Source organism: Aythya marila (assembly GCF_965140915.1).
Source record: "Aythya marila genome assembly, chromosome: 6".
In the NCBI taxonomy this organism is placed as follows: domain Eukaryota; kingdom Metazoa; phylum Chordata; class Aves; order Anseriformes; family Anatidae; genus Aythya; species Aythya marila.
In genome coordinates this window covers 32,048,678-32,069,298 of record NC_139047.1, presented here as the reverse complement: position 1 = coordinate 32,069,298, position 20,621 = coordinate 32,048,678, and the positions used below count along the sequence as shown (strand labels likewise).

The 20,621-nt window shown below is 57.2% G+C and overlaps 1 protein-coding gene across 4 annotated transcripts; it reads left to right on the top strand.

Annotated features, from left to right (window-relative positions):
* Window positions 1–92: 92 nt before the first annotated feature.
* Window positions 93–20,399, top strand: TTLL4 (tubulin tyrosine ligase like 4). 4 transcript variants are annotated; one of them, XM_082764012.1, is made up of 19 exons: window positions 93–674; window positions 3,816–5,127; window positions 5,463–5,572; window positions 5,965–6,028; window positions 7,548–7,672; window positions 7,889–7,999; window positions 8,989–9,065; window positions 9,552–9,746; window positions 9,830–9,912; window positions 10,681–10,809; window positions 11,198–11,320; window positions 12,864–12,962; window positions 13,512–13,646; window positions 13,969–14,106; window positions 15,964–16,066; window positions 16,336–16,546; window positions 18,427–18,497; window positions 19,135–19,217; window positions 19,504–20,399. In XM_082764012.1, the coding sequence occupies exons 2-19, from the start codon at window positions 3,848–3,850 to the stop codon at window positions 19,622–19,624; spliced, it is 3,258 nt and encodes a 1,085-aa protein (XP_082620138.1). In that variant the 5' UTR covers window positions 93–674; window positions 3,816–3,847; the 3' UTR covers window positions 19,625–20,399. The 4 variants fall into 4 exon arrangements, with proteins under 4 accessions (XP_082620138.1, XP_082620140.1, XP_082620141.1 ...); XM_082764014.1 differs by having other exon boundaries at window positions 261–284; XM_082764015.1 differs by lacking the exon at window positions 93–674 and adding an exon at window positions 1,881–1,900.
* Window positions 20,400–20,621: the final 222 nt, after the last annotated feature.

Genomic DNA, 20,621 nt, shown 5'->3' with positions numbered 1-20,621 from the left:
GTGCCCCCACTGGGACCGTAGCACTCTGGGTTTTTTGGCTTTTTAGGGAAAAAAAGTGCCTGGAACCCCCTAACCCCATAACCACCTCCCCTACAGCAGGGCCCTGCCCTTGCTGCCCCCCTCCGGCCCTCCCCGCCGCTAGGGGGCGCTGCAGGGAGGGAAGGGGGGAGGAGGGAACAGCGCGGGGCATGCTGGGAGTTGTAGTCCTCCCGCCGGGGCCTACCGGTCACGTGGTGGCGCGGGGTCGCCATGGCAACGGCGGGCGGTTGGGCGGCGGCGCGGGGGTGAGTACCGGGAGGGGGGGGCCCAGACCCCCGGGATGGGGGCGGGAGGGCCCCGCTGCACCCCCCCCCTGCACCAACCGGGCTTCGGTAGCACCGGGAGCGGCCTCAGCACGGCCTCAAACCCGGGGCTGGGCCGGGGGGCGCCCGCCGGGCCTCCCCCTGCAGGCCCCGCGCCTGTCGGGCCTGCTGGGCCCCGCTGAGGCCTCACCCGGGGGTGTCCCGGGGCTGTGCCCGGCTGAGTGCCGGAGGCGGCTTTTTCCACTCCCAGGTGTTTTTCAGAGGAAAATTATATAGAAATGAGGTTGGATAAAGCACTGGAGGGTTGTAAATGAACCGCACGCTTCTCGTTTGCTCGTTCTGCCGTGCTGTTCTGTCCCTGCAGCGCTCCCGGTGAGTTTTCCACCTCCGGTTTGTTTCCGCGCCCCAGGCTGAGCGCGGACGGGCTGGCTCCAACCACGCTGCTCTGCGCTGCCCGCCTGCCGCCTCCTCTGCTGGCCGAAATCCCCAGCTCCAGCCGAAAAAATTCCCCAAACGCCCGGCTGGATGAAGAACGCTGCCCCTGTGCCGCTTTGAAACGCAAAGCTGTACAACACCCCGCGCTGGAACTGCTTATTTTTAACCCAGAGTCATCACCCTGCTCAGGCTGGTGGCGTGGCATAGCTGAGAGGATGAGAAAGTGTGACTGAGGGCAGCCAGCCCGAGGCAGGCTCCAGGTCGGGTCGGGCCAGCCCTTGATTTCGGCCGTCCCCCCATGACGCAGCCACAGCTTTTCTGCCTCATCACGCCGGAGTCCCTGAGCTCAGCTGGCACCGGGCGCTGACGTCCTGAGGGCAGCGAGAAACACAGAGGTGGCCCTGGATGCAGGGGAATTTGCCAACACGCCCTCGTGGCCGTGGCTTCTCACTGGTCTTTTTTTTTTTTGACCCAAGTGGCCAAACACAAGCTTGGCACGTTACAGTCTGCGCAGAGCAGGGGAGAGGCTGCTCATCATTGTCCCGTGCCTCTGGGTTTGCCCCCAGAATGAATTTCTTTGGGGCAGCCCCCATCCCGCAGGTGTCCCTGCAGTGATGGAGCTGTCGCTGTGCCGCCTTGTCCTCGCCGCCTGGTTTTTGTGGGGCCTCGTGCTGCTTCAGCTCGGGTGCCTCTGTGTGACCCACGTGGGGCTGAGGCTGCCCGTTTGCTGGAGCCGAGGGTGGGTTCCCTGCTGCTGGAGTTTGCGTCTCGTTACCAGGCGTGCGAGCAGCTTGGGCACACTCAGTACCTTGCTCTTGGATTCACGGGTTTGGCTTTGTTGAAAGCTTTTACATTTTTAGAAGGGGAAGAAGCCCTGATTTTGAAACTGTTGGTTTTAAAACCCGGTTGCGTTGCGTTGATGCGAACTCTCCTGTTCAAGCATTAATCAAAGCCCCGCAGCTCCAAGGGAGGGATGTGGCGTGAGCTCAGATCTCCTTTAGAAACCAGCCTTACCTTTTCTCATCGCAAAGAGCAGGCTGCAGCCCTGCCCTGCAGTGGCGTAGAAAATAACAGCAGATCACACTTGCCTGACTTCTTTTCTTTTTTTTTTTCTTACCCCTCTTGTGACTCGTGGATGCGCGAGGCTGACGGCGCGTTATCAGGTCAGCGTGCAGCTCATCCCCTTGCAAGCTCTCGTTATTTTAAGCGTGTCACCACAGCCGGGCTTAAAATAACCTCCCTGCTCCCACTCACGTGACGGGGGCTGGGGTTGTGCGCCCGTAATTTCGGGCGGTGCGGCGGGGAGAAGCTCCCTCCTGCTCCCGAGGCTCGGTGCAGCGCCCTGGGGTCGGGGCAAGGTGACATCTGTCAGGGCTGTGGCTGTAATAAAAGGTGCGAACCCAAGAGTTGTGAGCAGGTGCAGCTGGGCGCCCGCTAGCAGCGACAAGCTTGGCCTCGATATTTGTTGTGCAGCAGTAAGGCCAAGCCAAAATGCATTAATTACAGGTAACGATGTTTGGGTTTGACTCCCAGCCCTGCCAATTCGCCCTGGGAGCGGAGCTGGGCTTTTCCCAGCTCCTGTTTCTACAAAAAAAAACCTGCCGAGCATCCTTCTAGAGCTGGTGCCCGAGGGTTGGCTTGGCAGAAGCAGTGACCGAGCTGTCACCTTCCTCCCGGATGGAGGCATGGGTGAGCCAAACACGAGGAGAACCCCCCTGAGCTGCATCCCACGGGGGTGTACCTGGCACGTGAGGGTGTCTGCGTCTCCGCTGCTTCTCCTGGCTGCTTCAAGGCGTCCTTTTGGCGAGCCCTGGTGTGTCACACAGCCCCTGGGTGACAGCACGTGTCCCCTCTGCTGCTGTGGGGCCGGGGACTGGAGGCAGGGCCGGGCTGCGTTCAAGTGCACTTGTGCTCTGGGCACAACACGGCGGCTTGGTGTGGACGCCGAGCTCTTGTTGACCCGGGGAAACTCGAGCCGGGCGGCTCGCGGCATCCGAGCCGCTTTGTGCTAATCGCTGCGAATGTCACAGCACGGCCGGGGTTCATCTGGTCAGGGCGGGGGGGTTGCTGGCCCCGTGGGAGCTTGTGCTGGAGCTCAGGGGCCCGGTTCGTAGCTCAGGGAGGTGTGTGAGGGCTGCAGCTTGCTCGGAGCAAGCCCCACGGTGCTTTCCTGGTGCCCCTGAGCAAGGCTGGGGTCTGGCAGCAACACCTCAGCTGCCGCAGCCCATGCTTGGTTTGCAGGTGACAAAGGAGGTGTGCGTATCACAAGGAGATCCAGGGGGGTGGTTAATGCTCTGCTTCCCCTTCTTTTTATCCTTTTTTTGCTTTAAACCTGCAGGCTTGTGTGAGCTGAGAGGCTGGCTGCAGAGGAAGGCAGCACCTCAGCCAGCTCGGGATACAATTTCTGATCTCAGCGTGCCCTCCAGGCACGTGCTAAAGCAGGCCGCATACCTGGCGCACAGCTCTCCTCTTCCCCTTCTCCTCAGGCACAAAGGGATCGTGCAGGTGTGGAGGAACACTTTCAGCAGGATTTAGGACGTCTGTGCGGGTCTGTGGGCTGCCAGCTGCTGCTCAGAGAGACTTCTGCAGGGCTGAGATTAAGGGGGATGCACGCGTGCGGTGCCACCAAAGGGCTGATGGTAGAGCAGCCCCATGCTTTTTTTTTTGTGTGTGTAACTTGGGGAGCTGAAGCTTTAAGGGAACGAGAAGCGAAAGAAAAAAAAAAAAAGAAAGAAAGAAGCATTTAGGGGCTTTCCGTGCAGGCCAGAGAGGTGGCACGGTGGGATTTGGAGGCGCAGGGCCACACGGATGGGCCCTGGCTGTGGTGCCAGCCCTGAGGCAGGCAGGGAGCTGTCTCGCGTTGAGGCCAGGCTTGCTGTGGCAGCCAGGGAAACCTTTGTGTTTGCAAAGTCAAAGCTTTTGTGTGCACAGGACTTTTTTTCCCAGGGCCTTTTGCAAGTCGTTCTTTGTCCTTTGGTTTCGCCTGAGCTGCCAGCTCTGTCTCTGACGCTGCCCCTGCTCCTCCCGGTGCCTGGCTGCTGGGCTCACCGTGCCCCTTGTGCTCTCTTCTCTTTTCAGGCCAGCGAAAATGCCGCTGTAGATGACCGTAGATGACCGCCTGGCTCTCGCCCCACGTGCTATGGCTGTCCATGGCCTCTGCAGGCCCGCAACCCTCTAACCTGGGCCCCAAACAGAAGAGCTTCGGCCCCGCAGCAGAGCACACGCAACCCCAGCAGGCCTGGCGCAGCGTTCCTCAGCAGGCGAAACCCATCTGGGCTCTGGAGGGGCAGCACGGGAGCGTTTGCCAGGAGCGCAGCCCCCCGCCCTCGGGGGTCCCTTTGCAGCAGTCCAGCTCCCCGTACCCCCCCTCGCCATGCCCCACGCACCCCGCTGAACGCTCGCAGCCCTGCCCGGAGCTGTGTGGCAGCGCGCTGCTCCACCGCCGCTCCTGCCTGAGAGCCAAGCCGGGCTTGGAAAGCTCCAGGTTTCCTTTCCAAAGCCCCCGGGACAGCGGCTCTGCCACGGCAGGGGCGATGTCTTCCGTGCTGATGGAGCCCTGCCTGCTGCCTGCGCTGCCCGAGGAGCACAAAAGCTCTGGGGTCAAGGGCTCTGCCCTCAGCTCGGCTCGGCAGGCGGCCGGCTCCTACTGCCCGGTGCTCAACAACAACTCCTTCCTGCGGCCACTCAGCACCCAAGTGCCTCCGCTGCAGCCACCGGAGATCAAGAAGCTGAAGAACGCCCCCGCTTTCCCTGCTGTCTCGTGGCCCTGCTCCAGGGACGATGGGGCTTGCTCCCCCAGCACCCCCGTGGCGCAAAGCAGCGAGCAGGAGCAAAGCTGCGTCCCCTCCCTGAGCCTGACCCTGAGGAGGGAGCGCTGCTCCTGGCCGCTGGGGGACACCGAGAGGAGAGCGCGCGGCTTCGGCGAGAAGGAGCCAGAGCTCAGCCCCAGAAGGGCTGCGCAGCGGCTGGCCGGGCAGACGGCCACCTCCTGCAGCTTTGGGAGGGATGTGAGAAGCCCCGGCAGGACGATGGCAGGCGGGGTGCCCCTCGGGAGCAGGTGGGGGCATCACATGGCAGCGCAGCTCGCCCCCAAGGAAACCATCGCCCCCCTCAACTTGGAGCCGGGCAGCAGCCGCCGCCTTGCCGGTTCTTTGGGCCTCACGGGCAGCGAGGGTGCCGCTGCGTGCACCAAGAGGATCGGCCTCCACCTCCTGGCCTCCCGAGCTGCCTCTCCCGAGCGTGGCAGCGACTGCCGGCCGCTGGGAGGCAGGGAGCGGGCGGCGGAGCCTCAGCACCCGGCTGCCATCTCCCAGGTGGCGGCTCAGATGTCTGCTGTCACGCTGGGGAAGGAGGAGAAGCGGCCCCAGGCTGTGCTCCCAGGGAAGCCCGAGTGAGTAGAGGAGAGGAGGAAGGCTGTGGTGAGGGGAGCTGGGCTGGCCGTGGTGGCGAAACCTTCCTCCTTTGGCCACGAGAGCTCTGGGGGAGGCACGACCCCAGCTGCTGTGGTGCTGCCAGCGTTCACCCCGCTGGGAGAGGGGTCCTTGTGCCTCTGTCTTGGTGTTCCCTGGGGCCTGTCCATCTTATTAGCTTGGGATCGTGTGAGCCTTGGGGAGAGGAGAGCTGTCACTCCTCTGGCCAAATATTTCTTGCTGCGTTGTGGGTGCTGGGCTTCTTGGAGCCAGAAAGCACGTGCTGCTCCCTCTAACCTGATGTCCTCTGTCCCAGTGTCGCTGCTGGGGAGGCGCTGCTGGAGCCAAGCCACCCCCAGGACGATGTGGAGGAAGAGCTTCCCGATGGGCTGGATGAGAGCTGTGGCACAGACGAGGAAGAGGACAGTGAGTGCCCGTTCCCGAGGGAGCTGTGCCCCGTGCCTCAGCAGGGTGGGGAGTGCAGGGGGGGCTGCCTGGGACCCCAGAGATTGTGCTGAACCCAAATGTGACTCAGCGGCAAGGGGGAGCTGTGTGGTTTCCTCTAGGAAACGGGCTAGGGTTCAGCACTGTCCTGCTGCAACACTTGCCCAGCTCTTTGTGTGCAGGGCAGTCGGTTCCACCCCCTGCCCTGTGCTTTGTGCCACCAGTTCAGTTAGCAGATAAAACTTGGGACCCCAGGATTCGGGGCAGCAGAGAAGGGTCTGTCCCCAGGACCGTTTGTTTTCTCTCCTCCCTCCCTCCCTGTGTGTGCACTCGCTCCCCACGGAGGCAAAACCCGGCTCTCTTTCCTCCTGCAGGTGACTCGGATGCTTCCTCTGTCGCTGGCATGCCATCTCGTGGCTCTGGGGCTCTCCCGTCCAGGTTAGTAGCTGTAAATAGTGCCCTGCAACTTGGCATCTTTGTCCAGACTGGGCCGTCTTTGTCCTCTCCGGTGACAGAGGAGAGCTGTAATGTGTGAGGGAATGGAGTGAAGATAGCAACAGTCCACAAAGGTCAAGCCAGGTGAACTCTGAGCTCTCTATTACCCAGCTGACAGCAAAACATCCTGGGGAGGCAACACGAGGAGCAGCTGGCCCCCGGGAAGGAGCCTGCATCACTCAGGCAGATGCCTTCAGCACTGGGCAGTCCCTCGCCTCCTTCCCGAGGCCACCTGCTACCAAAGCCCTGCCAATTATGCTCCGTCCATCCCAGGCCTCGCCTCTGCAAAACACTTCAGAACTTCTGTGGGAATCTTGTTCGTTATAAACCCTACTGATAGCATCGTCGTGTGTGTAGCAAGAGGTGTGTTATCGGTGCTCCCTTTCCTCCCAGCTATTAGGGATTGACATCGAGTCATAGAAAGGTTTGGGTTGGAAGGGGACCTTAAAGCCCACCTAATCCCACCCCCCTTGCCGTGGGCAGGGACACCTCCCACCAACCCAGGCTGCCCAAAGCCCCATCCAGCCCGGCCTTGGACACCCCCAGGGCTGGGACATCCACAGCTTCTCTGGGCAGCCTGTTCAGTGCCTCAGCACCCTCAGAGTAAAGATTTTCTTCCTTATATCTAATCTAAACACACCAAAACCAAGAGGGTTACAACATCTTAACCACGTGTTCATTACAGCCTCTACCCCACGTTCCTGTCGACCTGGTTATAGGTTTTGTTGTGTAACAAACCCCACCCCGTGCCCCTGCAAAACCCAGAAGGAGATAACAACAGTTGGCACACGCATTTGGTGCAAACTCCACCCCTTGTCCCTGCAGATTGGTTGCTGGCCTTTATGCCCACTGCTTGCACCACGCTGCAATGATGCAAATTCCTGATTGCTGCAGTCTTGGGCCACAGCAGAACAGTTTCTTGTCGAGGAATTGCAACCAATTTGCTTTATTGCTGATGAATAAACTTGTACTGGTTCTGGCAGTGACAATAATGGATGGATAGAAATAGCCACTTAGGAAGAACAGCCCAGCTCCCTCCTTTTTCTGATCTCCAGACCTGTTGTTGCATGTTTCTCTTGTGGAGGAGGGCAGCACAGGAGGCTGCTCAGTGTGGTGTGCCTCCATTTCTTCTGCTGTTCCTAGCTCCTTACTTGACTGTTCTGGTGTAGGTTCCTCCACAGGCCATGGTCCCTTTAGGGTCATAACCTCCTCCTCTTGGTTCCTGCCTGGGTGTCTGGTTTTGCTCTAGTGTTTTTCCCGTCTCTGATGTTGTTCTTGTATTTACTGCCCTCTTTGCAATATATTTTTGCAAAGGTACCAGAAACTCCTTGGTTCGTGGCAACTGTGGACAACAGTTTATGGGTGTTGAGATGTAAACTGGCCTCTGTGGAGCTGCCCGTGTAGATGCTCCCGGTGCTGTTTCTCACCTGTAGCCATCTGCCTGCCGCTTCATCTCTCCTAGGAAATGCATCGAGTGCCTGGCCCAGCCCACAGAGGATCAGGAGAAGGTGCTCAAGCCAGCTCTTGTCTGCAGTTTGTTCCCTAATGTGCCTCCAACCATCTACTTCAGTACGCGGGATGAGAGAGGTGAGCTGGGGCGTGTTGCCAGGCCGTGTTCCAGCATCCCGGACCTCCCCCAGCCATCAGGTCTTCTGTTCCATGCTGGTTCTGGAAGCGGATTACATGATTACACCCCCTCCCTGCAGACCTGCAACCAAACATAAGATTTGCCCTGGATACAGCTGCAGAAAATCGAGGTATCGTGTTTGGTTTCCTCCTGTCCTCAACTTTTTGCCTCCCTAGTGGAAAAGCTGCCTTGGGAGCAGAGGAAGCTGCTGCGGTGGAAAATGTGCACGGTCACGCCGAACATCGTGAAGCAAACCATTGGCAGGTCTCACTTCAGAGTCAGCAAAAGTAAGTTGTGGGAGGCTGGCAGCAGCTGATGCGGCGTGGCCTCTCTCGCCTCCAGCCTGTGGGTGTGAGGAGGCAGCCTGCAGAGCAGGATACAGGCTGGGTGCTGTAGGGTGCTGGATTCCTGCTTCTGCCTGCGTGACCCGCTATATCTGAGCTCTGTGGGTCCCAGCAGAACCCAGGCTCCCTTTTGGCTTGTCCCTGGCGTGGAGCACGGGGGCATACTCCGATGTTGGGAGGAGCTGGGGCAGCATGTGGGGCAGCAGAGCTGGGATCTGGCTTGTTTGAGCTGTGCCTCTAGATGGTGCTGCCACGCTAAGGAGGCTGGTGCTCTCCTGGTGCCAAGCCCAGCACCGCTGCCCCTCGTCCCCACGTGCTGAGGAAGATGATGGCCTTCTCTCTGACCTCAACTGGTGAGCTCTCTGGGGTGGGATCTTGGCACCGAAGAGACGTGTAGGAGGGGGCTGAGGAAGCACTGAGCATTCCCAGCTTTTATCCCTCCCCTGCAGGGTGAGCTCCCAAAAGTATTTACAGGACTCCTGTGTGTATCAGGAGACCTCTGCTCGGTTAATTTTAGGGATAGAATGAGACACGCTGGGCAGACCAAGGCCTAACAGGTCATGCAATCCTACACATCCCTCTGCAGAGCAGATCTGTTTAGTTAACTGCTTTATTTGCCTGCTGAAAAAAAAAAAAAAAGGAAGGGGTAAGGAAAGGATATTGGGGGTTCAAAGCTATTTCTTTGACCCCGTGTCTGCACAGACCCTTACAGCAGTCCTGTCTGTGGGGATATGACCCTCCTGGCTGGATGGATCCCACTCACAGCCTTTGGTTGGGCAGTTTTGCCATAACCACTGTGATTGCTTGGAGCTATTGCTGTGCACTATCCCTGGCACACTTCTAGCAGCCCAAGGAAACGGGGTGCTGTTGGGTTGAGAGGGTGTTGTGGGCGGCAGGGTGCTTGGTCATGGACATTTCTGGTTTTCCTGCAGAGAGCAATGACTGGCTGGGCTGCTGGGGCCACCACATGAAATCCCCCGGCTTCAGAGCCATCCGGGAGCACCAGAAGGTAGGGGATGGTGTGGGCTGACCCCGTCCACGTAGGTGGGAAGTGTGCTGGGAGCAGTTTGGGAGTCCTCCCTTCGGGGCCAGGTGTTTGCTGTGCAAACTGTCCTTGCCCTGTCCCTTTCCCCGTGTGGCAGTTGGTATTTTTGTGCTGGGAGATGAGCCCAGGAGACAGGCACAAATGGGAGCTGAGCGAACAGCTCTGCTGGCCAGCTACAGAGCAAGGCTGTAGCTAAGCTCTGTTTGCTTGTGGTTTTGCCTAATAAAACCCAGTTATTGCTGTTTAAAGTAATCTTCCCACTGGCAGAACGGAGCCAGAACTGTTTGTCACCGCGAAGCTTCAAGAGCAGGCGGGTCCTGCTTTGTTGCAGGCCTGGTGGGGGAGCAAGGAAGATGTGTCCTTGCACTGGGTTGAGGGAGGATGTATCCCCTGGCCAGGGAGCAGCATGGGGTGTCGGGGAGATCTCACGGGATCTGGGTTCCTTTCCAGCTAAACCACTTCCCTGGTTCATTTCAAATTGGGAGAAAAGACCGGCTGTGGCGCAACCTGTTGAAGATGCAGACTCGCTGTGGAAAGAAGGAGTTTAATTTCTTCCCCCAGTCCTTCATCCTGCCCCAGGACATCAAATTACTCAGGAAAGCATGGGAGGAAGGAGCTAGCCAGCAGAAATGGATTGTGAAACCAGTAAGGGCAAAGCTGCACGCGATTCCCTGTCCCTGTGTAGCTGCAGGGAGAACGTCTGATCCCTTCTCGTTAATGTTTTGCAGCCAGCATCAGCAAGAGGCATTGGCATTCAGGTTATCCACAAATGGAGCCAGCTCCCCAAAAGGAGACCGCTGCTGGTGCAGAGGTGAGGGAAGAAAAACAAGGTTGACAGGTCGACTTCCTAGTGCCTCACCCCTCAGGCCAGATCTGGGCAGATCTGGCCACGAGCCAGCAGAGCAGAAGCATCTGATTTGCATCTGGAAACTTCTCTGCTGCCTGGGCGTAATGCTGCTGCTGGAAGCCTGGCTCTGTCAGCTGCAGCTGGGCTTACAGGAGTGCTGCTGTCCCTGCAGGAAGTTTTGTGGTCTTGGGTACAATCTAGATCTTAGTTTGGCTCCACAGGCGTTCTGGAGCTTCTGTCTGGCAGGTGAGCCAGCTTCAGCTCTGCTGGGATCCCACTCCCACTGCTTTGACCTCTGGGGTTTGGTGTCTTTAGAGGCACACGAACCTTACCCGGTGCTCAGAAGCCCACTGGGAGGAGTTGGGAATTGGCCAAAGGGTTGTCTTGAAATGAGAGGATTCTCAAAATCTCTCCTCGTGCAGAAAAATGGAGTAGCTCATTTGGTTTGTGCCTGCTTTCTGGGAAGGTTCTCCTGAGGGCAGGAGCACTGTGCTGTTTGGCAGGCGGGGAGCTGCTGTGTTGGCTTGTCTGCCTCCCATGTGAAGCAATAAACTCTTTTATGGAAAATCATGAACTTTTGGGGTGGGGTGAATAATGAAATGGTTCGGGCGAAAACTTCCAGCTGTTTCTGCTCACTGAACCAAACCATCTGTGGCCCGCTGTACCTCTTAAATGTTCCCAGAACATTCGCAGAAGCTGTGACCCTCTCCTGGTGCTTGCTTCCCCTTGCAGGTACCTGCACAAACCCTACCTCATTGGCGGGAGGAAATTCGACCTGAGGATCTACGTGTATGTCACTTGCTACGATCCCCTCAGGGTTTACCTGTTCAAGGACGGATTGGTTCGCTTCGCTAGCTGCAAGTAGGTTGCGTGGCAGAGAGGATGCTTCATTCATCCACCTTTCCCAAAGCAAGCTCAGCTCAAGATAAACGTGCTGCCTGTGCTGGGAGTTGACGTACCATAAATTAAGATGTCCCATCCAGTTTTGGCTATATCACACTGGGCTGCTGCAGTTCCTTCACTGCTTTTGCTCAGCAGTGCTCTGATCTTTTGCATCCCTTGGCCCCGAGGCAGCCTGCTCTGTGCCTCATCCTTAATCCAGTCAGCTCTGGGTCTGTGGGGATAGAAGTTGTGGAGGAGGCCTTGCTCCAGGCACCCTGGGAGAGGGCAGCAGCAGAGCTAGCGGGTGGCCGAGAGGAAAGGTAGCAGAGCTGCTGCAGACTGCTTGTCCTGCTCTCATCTCCTCCAGGTACTCCTCCTCGATGAAGAGCCTCAGCAACAAATTCGTGCACTTGACCAATTACAGCGTGAACAAGAAGAACACGGAGTACAAGTCCAATTCGGATGAGACTGCTTGTCAGGGGCACAAATGGTAGGTGCTTGGGGGGGAGCTTTCAGGGCACAGGGGCAGCTCTTTCTTTTTCCTGTTAAGTCAGCCTTATTTTTGGTATTTGTACCCAAAACTCGAAGGTGCTTCCTGTATTTTCTCCTCCTGCTTGGAGGAATGAGTTTGTCCTGGCCTGTGATTTATCCCGTCCACCGCTGCTTCAGCTGTGGTTGTTGCCTGCACTGTTCCCTGCTTCAAGCTCTGCTCTCATCTGTGCTCATTCATCTTCTTGTCCTGGTGTGGGGTTGATGGGATGTGGTTAAGGCTGAGTCTGATATATTTCTTTTTCCTGTTAGAAACTTGATAGGCAGTTCTGACGCTTAAATTAGCTAGGTGGGCTGGGTGGGAGCTTCTGCCCATCGCACGCTTCTCTGCGGAGCCAGAGAACGGAGCAGGTTTGGTACAAAATGGGTAATGTGTGTGCTAATCGGTGTGAAGGGGACGTGGTGCTAAGGAGCAGCGGTGCATTTCTAGGCGCTTCAGAGCAGGGCTGCAGTCTTGCAGGAGTTTCTGTTCCCCGCTGTCCCACGGGCGGACTGATCCAAGTGCTCAGGCACTTGTCTCTGATTCCACAGTGGTGTTTAAACTCTTTTAAAAATAGTGCAGGTTAGAGTTCTCGATTTGTGGGCCTGGGCTGGGCTACTTGGTTCACTTCAAAGGGAAGCTGCGAGAGGTGCTTTGCTGTGAGAGGATTGCTTTCTTGCACCTGGACCCGGTGGTCTGTCCCTCCACAGGTGCACTGAGAAGGGGCTGCTGTCCCCCAGCAGCTGGCATCCCCTGGGGGTGGGATCGTGTGGTTTTTTGGTCCCGCCACGCAAATCCAAGCTGGCTGCTCCCACGCTGAAGATGAGAGTGGCTGTAATCAACTCCATCTTGTATGCAGGAAGCGTGACCTTTGGATTCCTGGCCATTGGCCACACGGTCTCATTTAAGCAACATCTGAGCATCCTTGGCTTAATGTCAGGGCAACTCGCAGCGCTTGGTGTGGTGTGGGAAACTCATAAAAAGCAGAGAGACTCTCCCCCACCATCCTTTTCTCCACAATATAAAAATAAAAATAAATGAAATCTCTCCACCCCCAGAGCCTCAGCGAAATGACTCGAGCTAAAAGATTTACGGGGGTCTTGCTGGATTCCTGCTGAGCTGCTTTGCAGTGCTCCTGGAGAAGGCCTGCAGGAAGGGGAGGTTTGCTAAGGACACGGAGGGGGAGGGAAAAGAAGATCTGGGGCTGACGTACCTCGCTCGTGTGCTAATTTGGGACTTATTACTCCAATGCTGGGACAAGTCTTTGACAGATTTATGGTGCTGGTAGCTTGGCCCTGCAAGATGAGGTGCCAGGCTGGGGAGGGCTGCAACCAGGAGTTGACTGGTTTGGGGATGGCAGAAGGATGGCTGCACTCAGGAAAGGTGGAAATTTGCCCCCTGGCTTGCTGCTGAGGAAGAGCTTTGTCAACGCTCCCCGTTGCTGTTATCACTTCCCTAGCAGGTTTAGGCAACAAAGCCATCTCCTTTGCTTTCTGTCTCCCAGGGCACTCAAAGCTCTCTGGAGTTACCTGACCCAGAAAGGAGTTAACAGCGAGGCCATCTGGGAGAAGATCAAGGACATCGTTATCAAAACCATCATTGCGTGAGTCCTGCCACCCCTTGCTCTGTTCCTCTCAGCTCCCTCTCAGCCTGGTCCTTTTGCTCTTAATCTAAATGCTGCCACCGCCGTTGGCTTCAGTATTTCTCTCCAGATCCTTCCTTTTATCGTGTTACCCACGTTCTTTCTGCAGTAGCTGCAAGGGCTGCATAGCTCCGGGCTCTGCCTGCGGCGCAGGGGTGGTGCCCAGGAGGGCGCAGCGTACCTGGCACTCTGCCCCGTGCCTGCCACCCGCTGCACCACTTGCGCAGGACGCCTGAGAATAAAAGTCCCTCGGGGCTGGGGGAATCCTTGCCTTCAGAAGCAGGCCCTGTGTGACAAAGGCTGGGGTGGGGGCAGCTCTGGGGGGGGCGGGGAGGTCGCTCAGGATCTGATGGCGGCTCCATACGCAGTGCAGCAGCAGCTTGCAGGCGTTCAGCCCACCCGTTCCCGCAGCGTGTGGCTGCGTGCGCTCTCAGAAGCGGCAGTGTGCTGTGAACAGGCAGATCTCTGCTGCCTGCCTGGTGGAAACGAGCGTTTTCACTTGGCTTGCAGATCTGAGCCCTACGTGAACAGCCTGGTGAAGATGTACGTGCGGCGGCCCTACTGCTGCCATGAGCTCTTTGGGTTTGATATCATGCTGGATGAAAACCTCAAGCCCTGGATCTTAGAGGTCAACATTTCCCCGAGGTAAAGCAGTTTCTCCTCCAAAGTCTGTCTCAGAGCCGGTGCAGGGTGGACGAATTTTTTTTATCACCAAGGGAATTCGGCCTGTGATGCCCCCTGCACCCTGTGCTAAATGGTGGTGGGCTTTGAAGCCTCCCTCTCCTGATTGCAGCAATCCTTGCCATCCTGCTGCAAAGTCCTCCCTTCCAGCAGCCCGCTGGGCAGAGGGAGTGAAGCAAACCATTTCTGGTGGGGAGCCCCCGTGAAGGAGGGCGTGATGTTGGGGGACACGGGGCTCAGCACCTCTTGTTTTAGCTCTGACTGCTGTGATGCTTCCTTCCCGCAGCCTCCACTCCAACTCCCCTCTGGATGTGAGCATCAAGGGCCAGATGATCCGGGACCTGCTCAACCTCGCTGGCTTCGTTCTGCCCAGCACGGACAGCGTAGCCTCGAGGCCGCAGACCAGGAGTGACTCCACCTGCAGGTCAGCCCCCTTCTCTGTCAGGGCAGAAGGGCAAAGCAGGCTTTTCTCCCGGGGCAGTTCAGCTGGGGGCTGTTTTCAGCCCAGTAGATGCTGGTTTCTGTGCTGTTAAGAGCCCGTGCTTGCTGGTCCTTCAGCTGTGGGTCTGAGGGACTTGCATCATCACATGGGTATCTGGTTCCTGCGGTCCCTTCGAGGCAGAAGGATTTATGCCCCATCTGCAAGTCCATAGTTGGAAGTGAGGCCAGGCCAGGGTAATTCGTGCTTGCTCTGCAGTTAGTCGAGTCTTCCTCCCCCCTGCCAGAACTAACGTGATGCTGAGCCACGCTGCCTCTCCATCTGCTTGGAGGGCTGGCTGGCTGTGTTGGGGCTGGATCCGCTTACCCCATCCCCCAGAGCTGACGTGCTGCCGCCTTGAGCTGGAGGAGCACCTGTTATTTTGCAAAGGCTGGAGCAATTTGTTCCTTAGGCAGAATTACAGGTGTCAGAGGATGGAGAACATGTTTGTGGGTGTGCAGTTTTGTCTTGCAATAGAAGTGACTATTATTATTTTTTTCTTTTTTTTTCTCTTTTTGTTTTTGCGTTAGGCTAATTCCTGGGCATGTGCCCACCCAAGCCCCTTTTCCTTTTGTTTTTTACCACGCTTTGGGGCTTTCACTGGTTCCAGACCTGACAGGGGGTGGGGAGGACCAGCCCTGTTCCCTGCAGTAGCAGGGAGGCTGCTGGCCCTACATCACCCAAGGGACAGCTTGCAGGGGTGATGTGCAGACACGGAGGAAGAGAGGCCTCCTGCCTCCTGCCTGCTGTGTGCCCTGAGCGAAGGGAGAAGCTTGGAGCGCGGGCCCATTCCAGCCCAGGGAGCTCTCGCCAGCTCGTGCGCGGCGCTTTGATCACACGCTCATTTGCGGCTTGCAACAGAGGTGCTGAAGGGCAGGTGTCCTTGGAGGGACCTGCGGGGGATTAACCAGATCCTTAACATGGTTCAGATGATGCATTACCAGAGTTCCTGCATCCAGAGTCAGCCTTGCTAAACTGTATCTCCTGCCCTGGGAAGGATACGAAGGGTTTTTTTTTGCATACGGGCATAATTCCAGTAGATCTGGATGTTCCCAAGAACCGTGCAGCGCAGCCTCAGGGCTCTGCTCTTCCTGTTTGGATCTGCGCACTTCTAATTATTTTTGTGGCGGCAGAACAAATTAGCTGTGTTGATATAAGTGTTAAAAGGTGTTCGACAAGTATCTCCCCGGCTCTGGCATCCCCAAATGGTTCATTTGGGTGCTTCGAATAGTTCAGATGGTTGCTGGTCAGATCATACAAAAGGCCAGGATTTCCCATGGCATGTGGAGCTGTGGCTGAAACCAAGGCTTGGGAATTCTCGGGCGTTGCATGAGGAAGTCTTGGAGCCAGCGGTGCTCTCCTGCCTCGTGCAGTCCCAGTGCTGAGTACCAGGACACCCAGCACTTAGGGAGCTGCATCCCCGGTGGGATGTACATCTGTGATCCCTCCAGGCTGTGTGTGCTCTGAATCAGGTCCTCTTGCATCCTTTGTGGGTACGAGGCGGTCATTGACGTTTCAGATGAAGGAATGCTGCAGTGCCTCAGTGAGGAGCTGGCAGGATCCTCCTCGTTGCCTAGCCCACATCCTGCCTGGGTCCTGTGCCGATGCACAAGGCTGCGGATGCATCACTGATCTCAGAACTAGTGAAATCCGTGGAGAAAACATTCTCTCCTCCACAGCACCTTCCCAAGGGTGTCATGATCACACCAAAGTTGCTGGGAGCAGCCCTGCCACAGCAGTACTTGGCTTTGTCTGCTTAAATGTTCTACCACCTTTTTTTTTTTTTTGTGTGTGTGTCCTCAGTCTGGGCAGCGCTTTGAAGGAGAAGCCCAGGCCAGTCTCTGAGCATTTCACAGCAGAGAAGATGAAGAAGGCCTATTACTTGACACAGAAGGTTCCTGACCAGGTATGACACAACCTCCTCTGCTACTTGTACTGCCAAGCCACTTTTCCAAACGATCCCACGTGTCCATCCTATGCCCTTTTTCTGATTGCTCCCCTCTGGGCGTGATCTCTGCAGGAGAGCTGATCAGAAATAAGTCAGGTTTGCTTAAACTACTGCATAGGCACATAATTACCTCTGCCTGGAAGGGTTTGGGGAGTAGGGGAGGTGGGAAAGGGGACTGGCAAAACGTAGTTCGCTTCCCCCTGACCCCGGGCTGCTCTTGTCTGCAGGATTTTTATTCTTCTGTCTTGGACATCTTGACCCCAGATGACGTCCGCGTTCTCGTGGAAACGGAGGACGAGTATTCGCGGCGCGGGCAGTTTGAGCGGGTGTTCCCCACCCACATCTCCATGCGGTATCTGCGCTTCTTCGAGCAGCCTCGCTACTTCAACATCCTGGTGACCCAGTGGGAGCTCAAGTACTACTCGAACAAACACAAAGGTAAGTGCCACCCGAGGGCCTGGCGTGGTTACCCGAGTCAGGCAGGCTCCAGCCTGCGGTCGTGGGAGGCTTCTGAACGTTTTGAGAGGGAGCTGCCTGCCTCCACACTAACCCAGGAAATATGTTCCCCTCCCAGGCTGCTTCGCATGCCAGGAAAAGCTTATTCCGAGCTGATCACAGATGTTGGTTGTGCTAAACTCAGCACCAGCACTTCTAGGGGCCTCAGGGTTTCCTGGTATCCAACCGAAGCAGGCTGGATTCTGCCTTCAACCTGTAGGCCTCTTGGTGCATACCTCCTCCTTCTTTTGAGGGAGAAACAGCTGGGGTTGCTGGGGTTTGTTCCTTACAGCTGATCTGTGAAGTGAAGGGAAAATTGGGCCTATTCCCTGGTCTTCTGCTGCTTTTTAGTCAATGAAAAAAGTGTCTGCATGCAGGCGAAAGGGGTGTTTTTCCTAAACCCTGGAAATTTAGCTGTCATTTCCATCTTTCCGGGACAGCTCTGTATTTTAACAAAATCTGGCCTTTAGTGAGGCTTGCTGGGCCAGACCAATTCCTTCTCACCCAGGACAGTGGGAGAGGCTGTTGAGGAGAGAGAACTAGCAGAGTTCCAGTGTGAGGAGTTGGAGAACGCAAAAGGAGTGAGCCTATGGCTCATCTAGCTCCTGACTTTGCTGGAGATGTTTCTGTAAGAGTCAGCCTTCCACTGACACAGCTGTATGTGTGCTCCTGGTGTGGCTGTAACGTAGAGAAAAGTAAAAAAGGGGAAAAAAAAAAAGCTTTTGTCACTCTTCACTGCTGTTTAAGCAAATATCAAAGGGGTCAGCGACTGTCCTTCACACAGCAATAACAACCTCGCAGCCCTCTCCAGCTGTGCTGTCAGCATGTGTCACTCTTTCCCTCGCTAATGCCTTTTCAGGATGCTCTTCCATCAGCTGGAGGAAAGGTCCTGTCATCATCCGCACTGAAGTGCTGCCCTGCTCGGGCTGGGTCCTGGTTCAGAGCTCCAGCATCCCCTTGGTAGCCCGGCAAGCAGATTTGCTCTGCCCCATGGCCTTCCCCCGAGTAAAACCCAATCTCCCCGTGCCCCCTTCCCAGCGACGTACATTCCTCGCTGTCCTCTTCTCTCCCTGGCCAGCAAGGTGCAGAGCCCTGCCTGGTGCACAGAGCTGGGGCAGGGCTGTCCGGCTGCCCTCAGCCCCCAACATTTTATTTATTTTTTACCCCCTGAGGTCTTGGGGCTCGCTGAAAGGTCAGCGAGGAGCACAGTTTGGGCAGCGAGGATTCCTCCTATAGCCAGGGCTGGTATCGTATAGCAAGCCACAGTAACCCCAGCTGGGGCAGCATCAAGTTCCTGGCCATTGGTCCTCAGGTTCTTAACTCTCACGGCACCTCAGCCTTGGCACCTGCCGGGGATGGAGCCCACGTTGAGCTGAGCGTGTCTGTGGTGTCTCCAGGCAGGTAGGAGGTGATGCACCGAGCTGCTGCGGCCGCTGCTGTGCAAGGAGGAGGCTACCTGAGCTGCTGTCGGCAGGCAGCGGGCTTGGGGGACAGCCAGTCTGGTCCAAATCAGCAAATCCTGCCTTGCCCCAGTTTCCCTGCCTGGCTCAGCCTGCTGCTCGGTGCGTCTGGCTCCCCGGCAGCGAGGCAGCACTGCGGCAGCCCACGTGCTGGCGCTCGGCGCCGTTTGCTCCTACAAAGGGTGAACGCCCTCTCTTTACCCCGTGTTTGCTGGGGCTGAGGCACGTGTTCAGGCAGTTACTGCGTGCCATTGTACTGCGGGGTGAGTTCACGCTCTGCAGCGTATTTGTGAGCCCCAAATGGGGAAGATTTTGCCTGGTTGCTGCTCATTCTTGCTTCTTGTCTGTTCTGTCGCTGCCCAGGTCTGGAGCTGCTGAAGAACTGGTGTGTGAAAGGGTACCACACCGGGGCGGGGACGGATCTGGCCCAGATGGTGAGTATGGCTACGGGTAAGCTAGGGAGAGGTGGTTCTGTGCTCCAAAGCGTGTGAAGAGGGGGGCAGAGAGCCCACAAACCTGCAGTTGTCTGGTTCAGAACCACTTGCTGCGCATTCCGCTCCTGCCCTACCTGTTTGCACTGTTCTTCCCTCGCTGCCGAGGCCTCCAGCAGTCTGGAAAAACCCACACTTCTCCATCCCTTGCTAACATAAAGTCCATGCAGTAAATCAGATCTGCAAGTACTCTGCATCTGAGGCTCCTTGGATGCGTTGGGCACAGCCTTACAAATTTAGCATCCCGCCTGCCCTTTATTCCCCTTGGTGAGGGAACAATCTCCGTCTGTCACTCCTGTGCCTTGGAGCAGGCTGATCTAGCGAAGAAACCCACTCTCCTGACCTCAAGATGCTCTGCTCCCACTTCCAGCAGAGGGATTCATTAAGCAGAGAGCAGAGACTGCTCCGTTTGCTATTCTGGGAACAGGCTGGTGGCAGTGACGATGCGCAGCAGTGTAAGGCAGTTGAAGCTGAAGCACGGCAGGGCAGCCCACTGCAGATCCCAGCCTATTCTCTGGGCACAGCGGGCTGAGGGGATTTTGCAAAAGGGCCATTTGCTCATCTTTCTCTCCCCCTGCAGTGGTCCTTCCCGAAGTCCTTCCTCCTCCAGAAAAGCGGCGTTCAGTCAAATGGCTTCAGCAAACTGGAACTGGGAGGACTGGGGTGAGTTGGCGGTGGCCGTGCTGTTCGCAGCGTGGCTTTGGGGCTGACACCCTGGCAGCAGGGAGGCCAGCTTTGTCTGAGGGGGAAAGGAAGAAGGCTTACGGGGTCTGACGCCAGCACCTGATTTCTGCAGAGCCAACGGGGTAGGGCTGGCGGGGTGTTGGCAAGACCAAACTTGTCTCTTTGGCGCCGTACGCCCCGTGCGTACTGGGCTGCCTGGTGCTTGGGGAGTGGCTGCCGTGGCCATCCCATCTCTGTCTCAAACAACTTCTCCTTTCTCCTGCAGCAAACTCCTGCCTCCAGCCGACGAGGACCTCAGGAGATGCCTGGAGCCCAGCCCTGCTCCAACTTTACCTCTCTCCAAGCACGCTGCTGCAGCCGAGCAGAAGCCTGCCGCCTGCCTCTGACGCTGCCCTGCTGCTGTGACCGGGCAGCTGCCGTCCCTCCCTGGGGACGCCTCAACCTACCTCAAAGGAAGAGCCAGGAGCTGGCTCCGGAGCCCCCTGAGCCGCACGCCTGCCTGCGGGCTGTTTTTAGGGAGGGATGTTTTGCTGGGGAGAGCTGTGTGACTTCCTTTTTTTTTTTTTAAAACAAACGGCAGGAGCTGCTGAAGTTGGGTTTGTGGCTGATGTTCGAGCCAGATGGGGGGGTTGGTTTCTTTGCTGCATGGGAGCTGCGAGTGAGTTTGGAGTCAGCCTGGCCTTCCCTTCCCCGACCAGCATGGGCTGAGCCTGTGCTTGCCTGGGTCACCCTGCACTGACCCCGAGCCCCTGGGAGCCCCAGGGAGCTGAGTCTGCTCCCCCCTCGCTGCAGGCCAGAGCGGGGAGAGCCTGGGCCCCCTGGAGAGAAGTCCTTGGCCCCCACACTGCTCCTCTGGGAGGAGCAGGGCTTGGCCCTCCTAGCCCATGTGTTTTATCCTCTCTGAATGCCTGTGCCACCCTCCTGCCCCTTGCCAGCCGTGGGTTTTGGGCAGAAGCTGGGCTTTTTGCCCCTTTTTTTTTCCTGCCTGGCTCCCGGCGGTACGAGGGCAGCGGTGGTGCTGGAGGAGGATCCCCTCGGTGCTGTCCCTCCTCCGGGGGCACCTGCAGTGCGTGGGGGCTGCAGGCAGGTGCTGTTCTCCTGGCCTCTGGTCTCTTTTCCCTTCGTTTTTATCAAGGATTTCCATTAAAGTTCAGCACTTGGCTGCTCTCCTGGCCTCTCTCTGTCTCCAGCTGCTGCCTCCCCACCCCTGGCAGCCCCCTCAGCCTGCCCTGGGGCTGGCAGAAACCCCTTCCCTTCCTTCCCCTCTCCCCGCAGCCCCCCGTGCCCGGAGCTGGGCCCTGTTTTCTGGTCTCCTTGGTGACAATCTCATCACTCCTCGGCTTCTCTCCAGCACCTGAAAATAGCCACCGAAAGCGGAGCTGC

Bases quoted from the DNA above. Each gene is read 5' to 3' on its own strand.
- TTLL4 (XM_082764012.1), top strand. From the start codon at position 3,848: ATGACCGCCTGGCTCTCGCCCCACGTGCTATGGCTGTCCATGGCCTCT. The intron at 5,128-5,462 runs GTGAGTAGAGGA...CCTCTGTCCCAG, and splicing joins GTGCTCCCAGGGAAGCCCGA to TGTCGCTGCTGGGGAGGCGC. The intron at 7,673-7,888 runs GTGAGCTGGGGC...TTGCCTCCCTAG, and splicing joins CAGTACGCGGGATGAGAGAG to TGGAAAAGCTGCCTTGGGAG.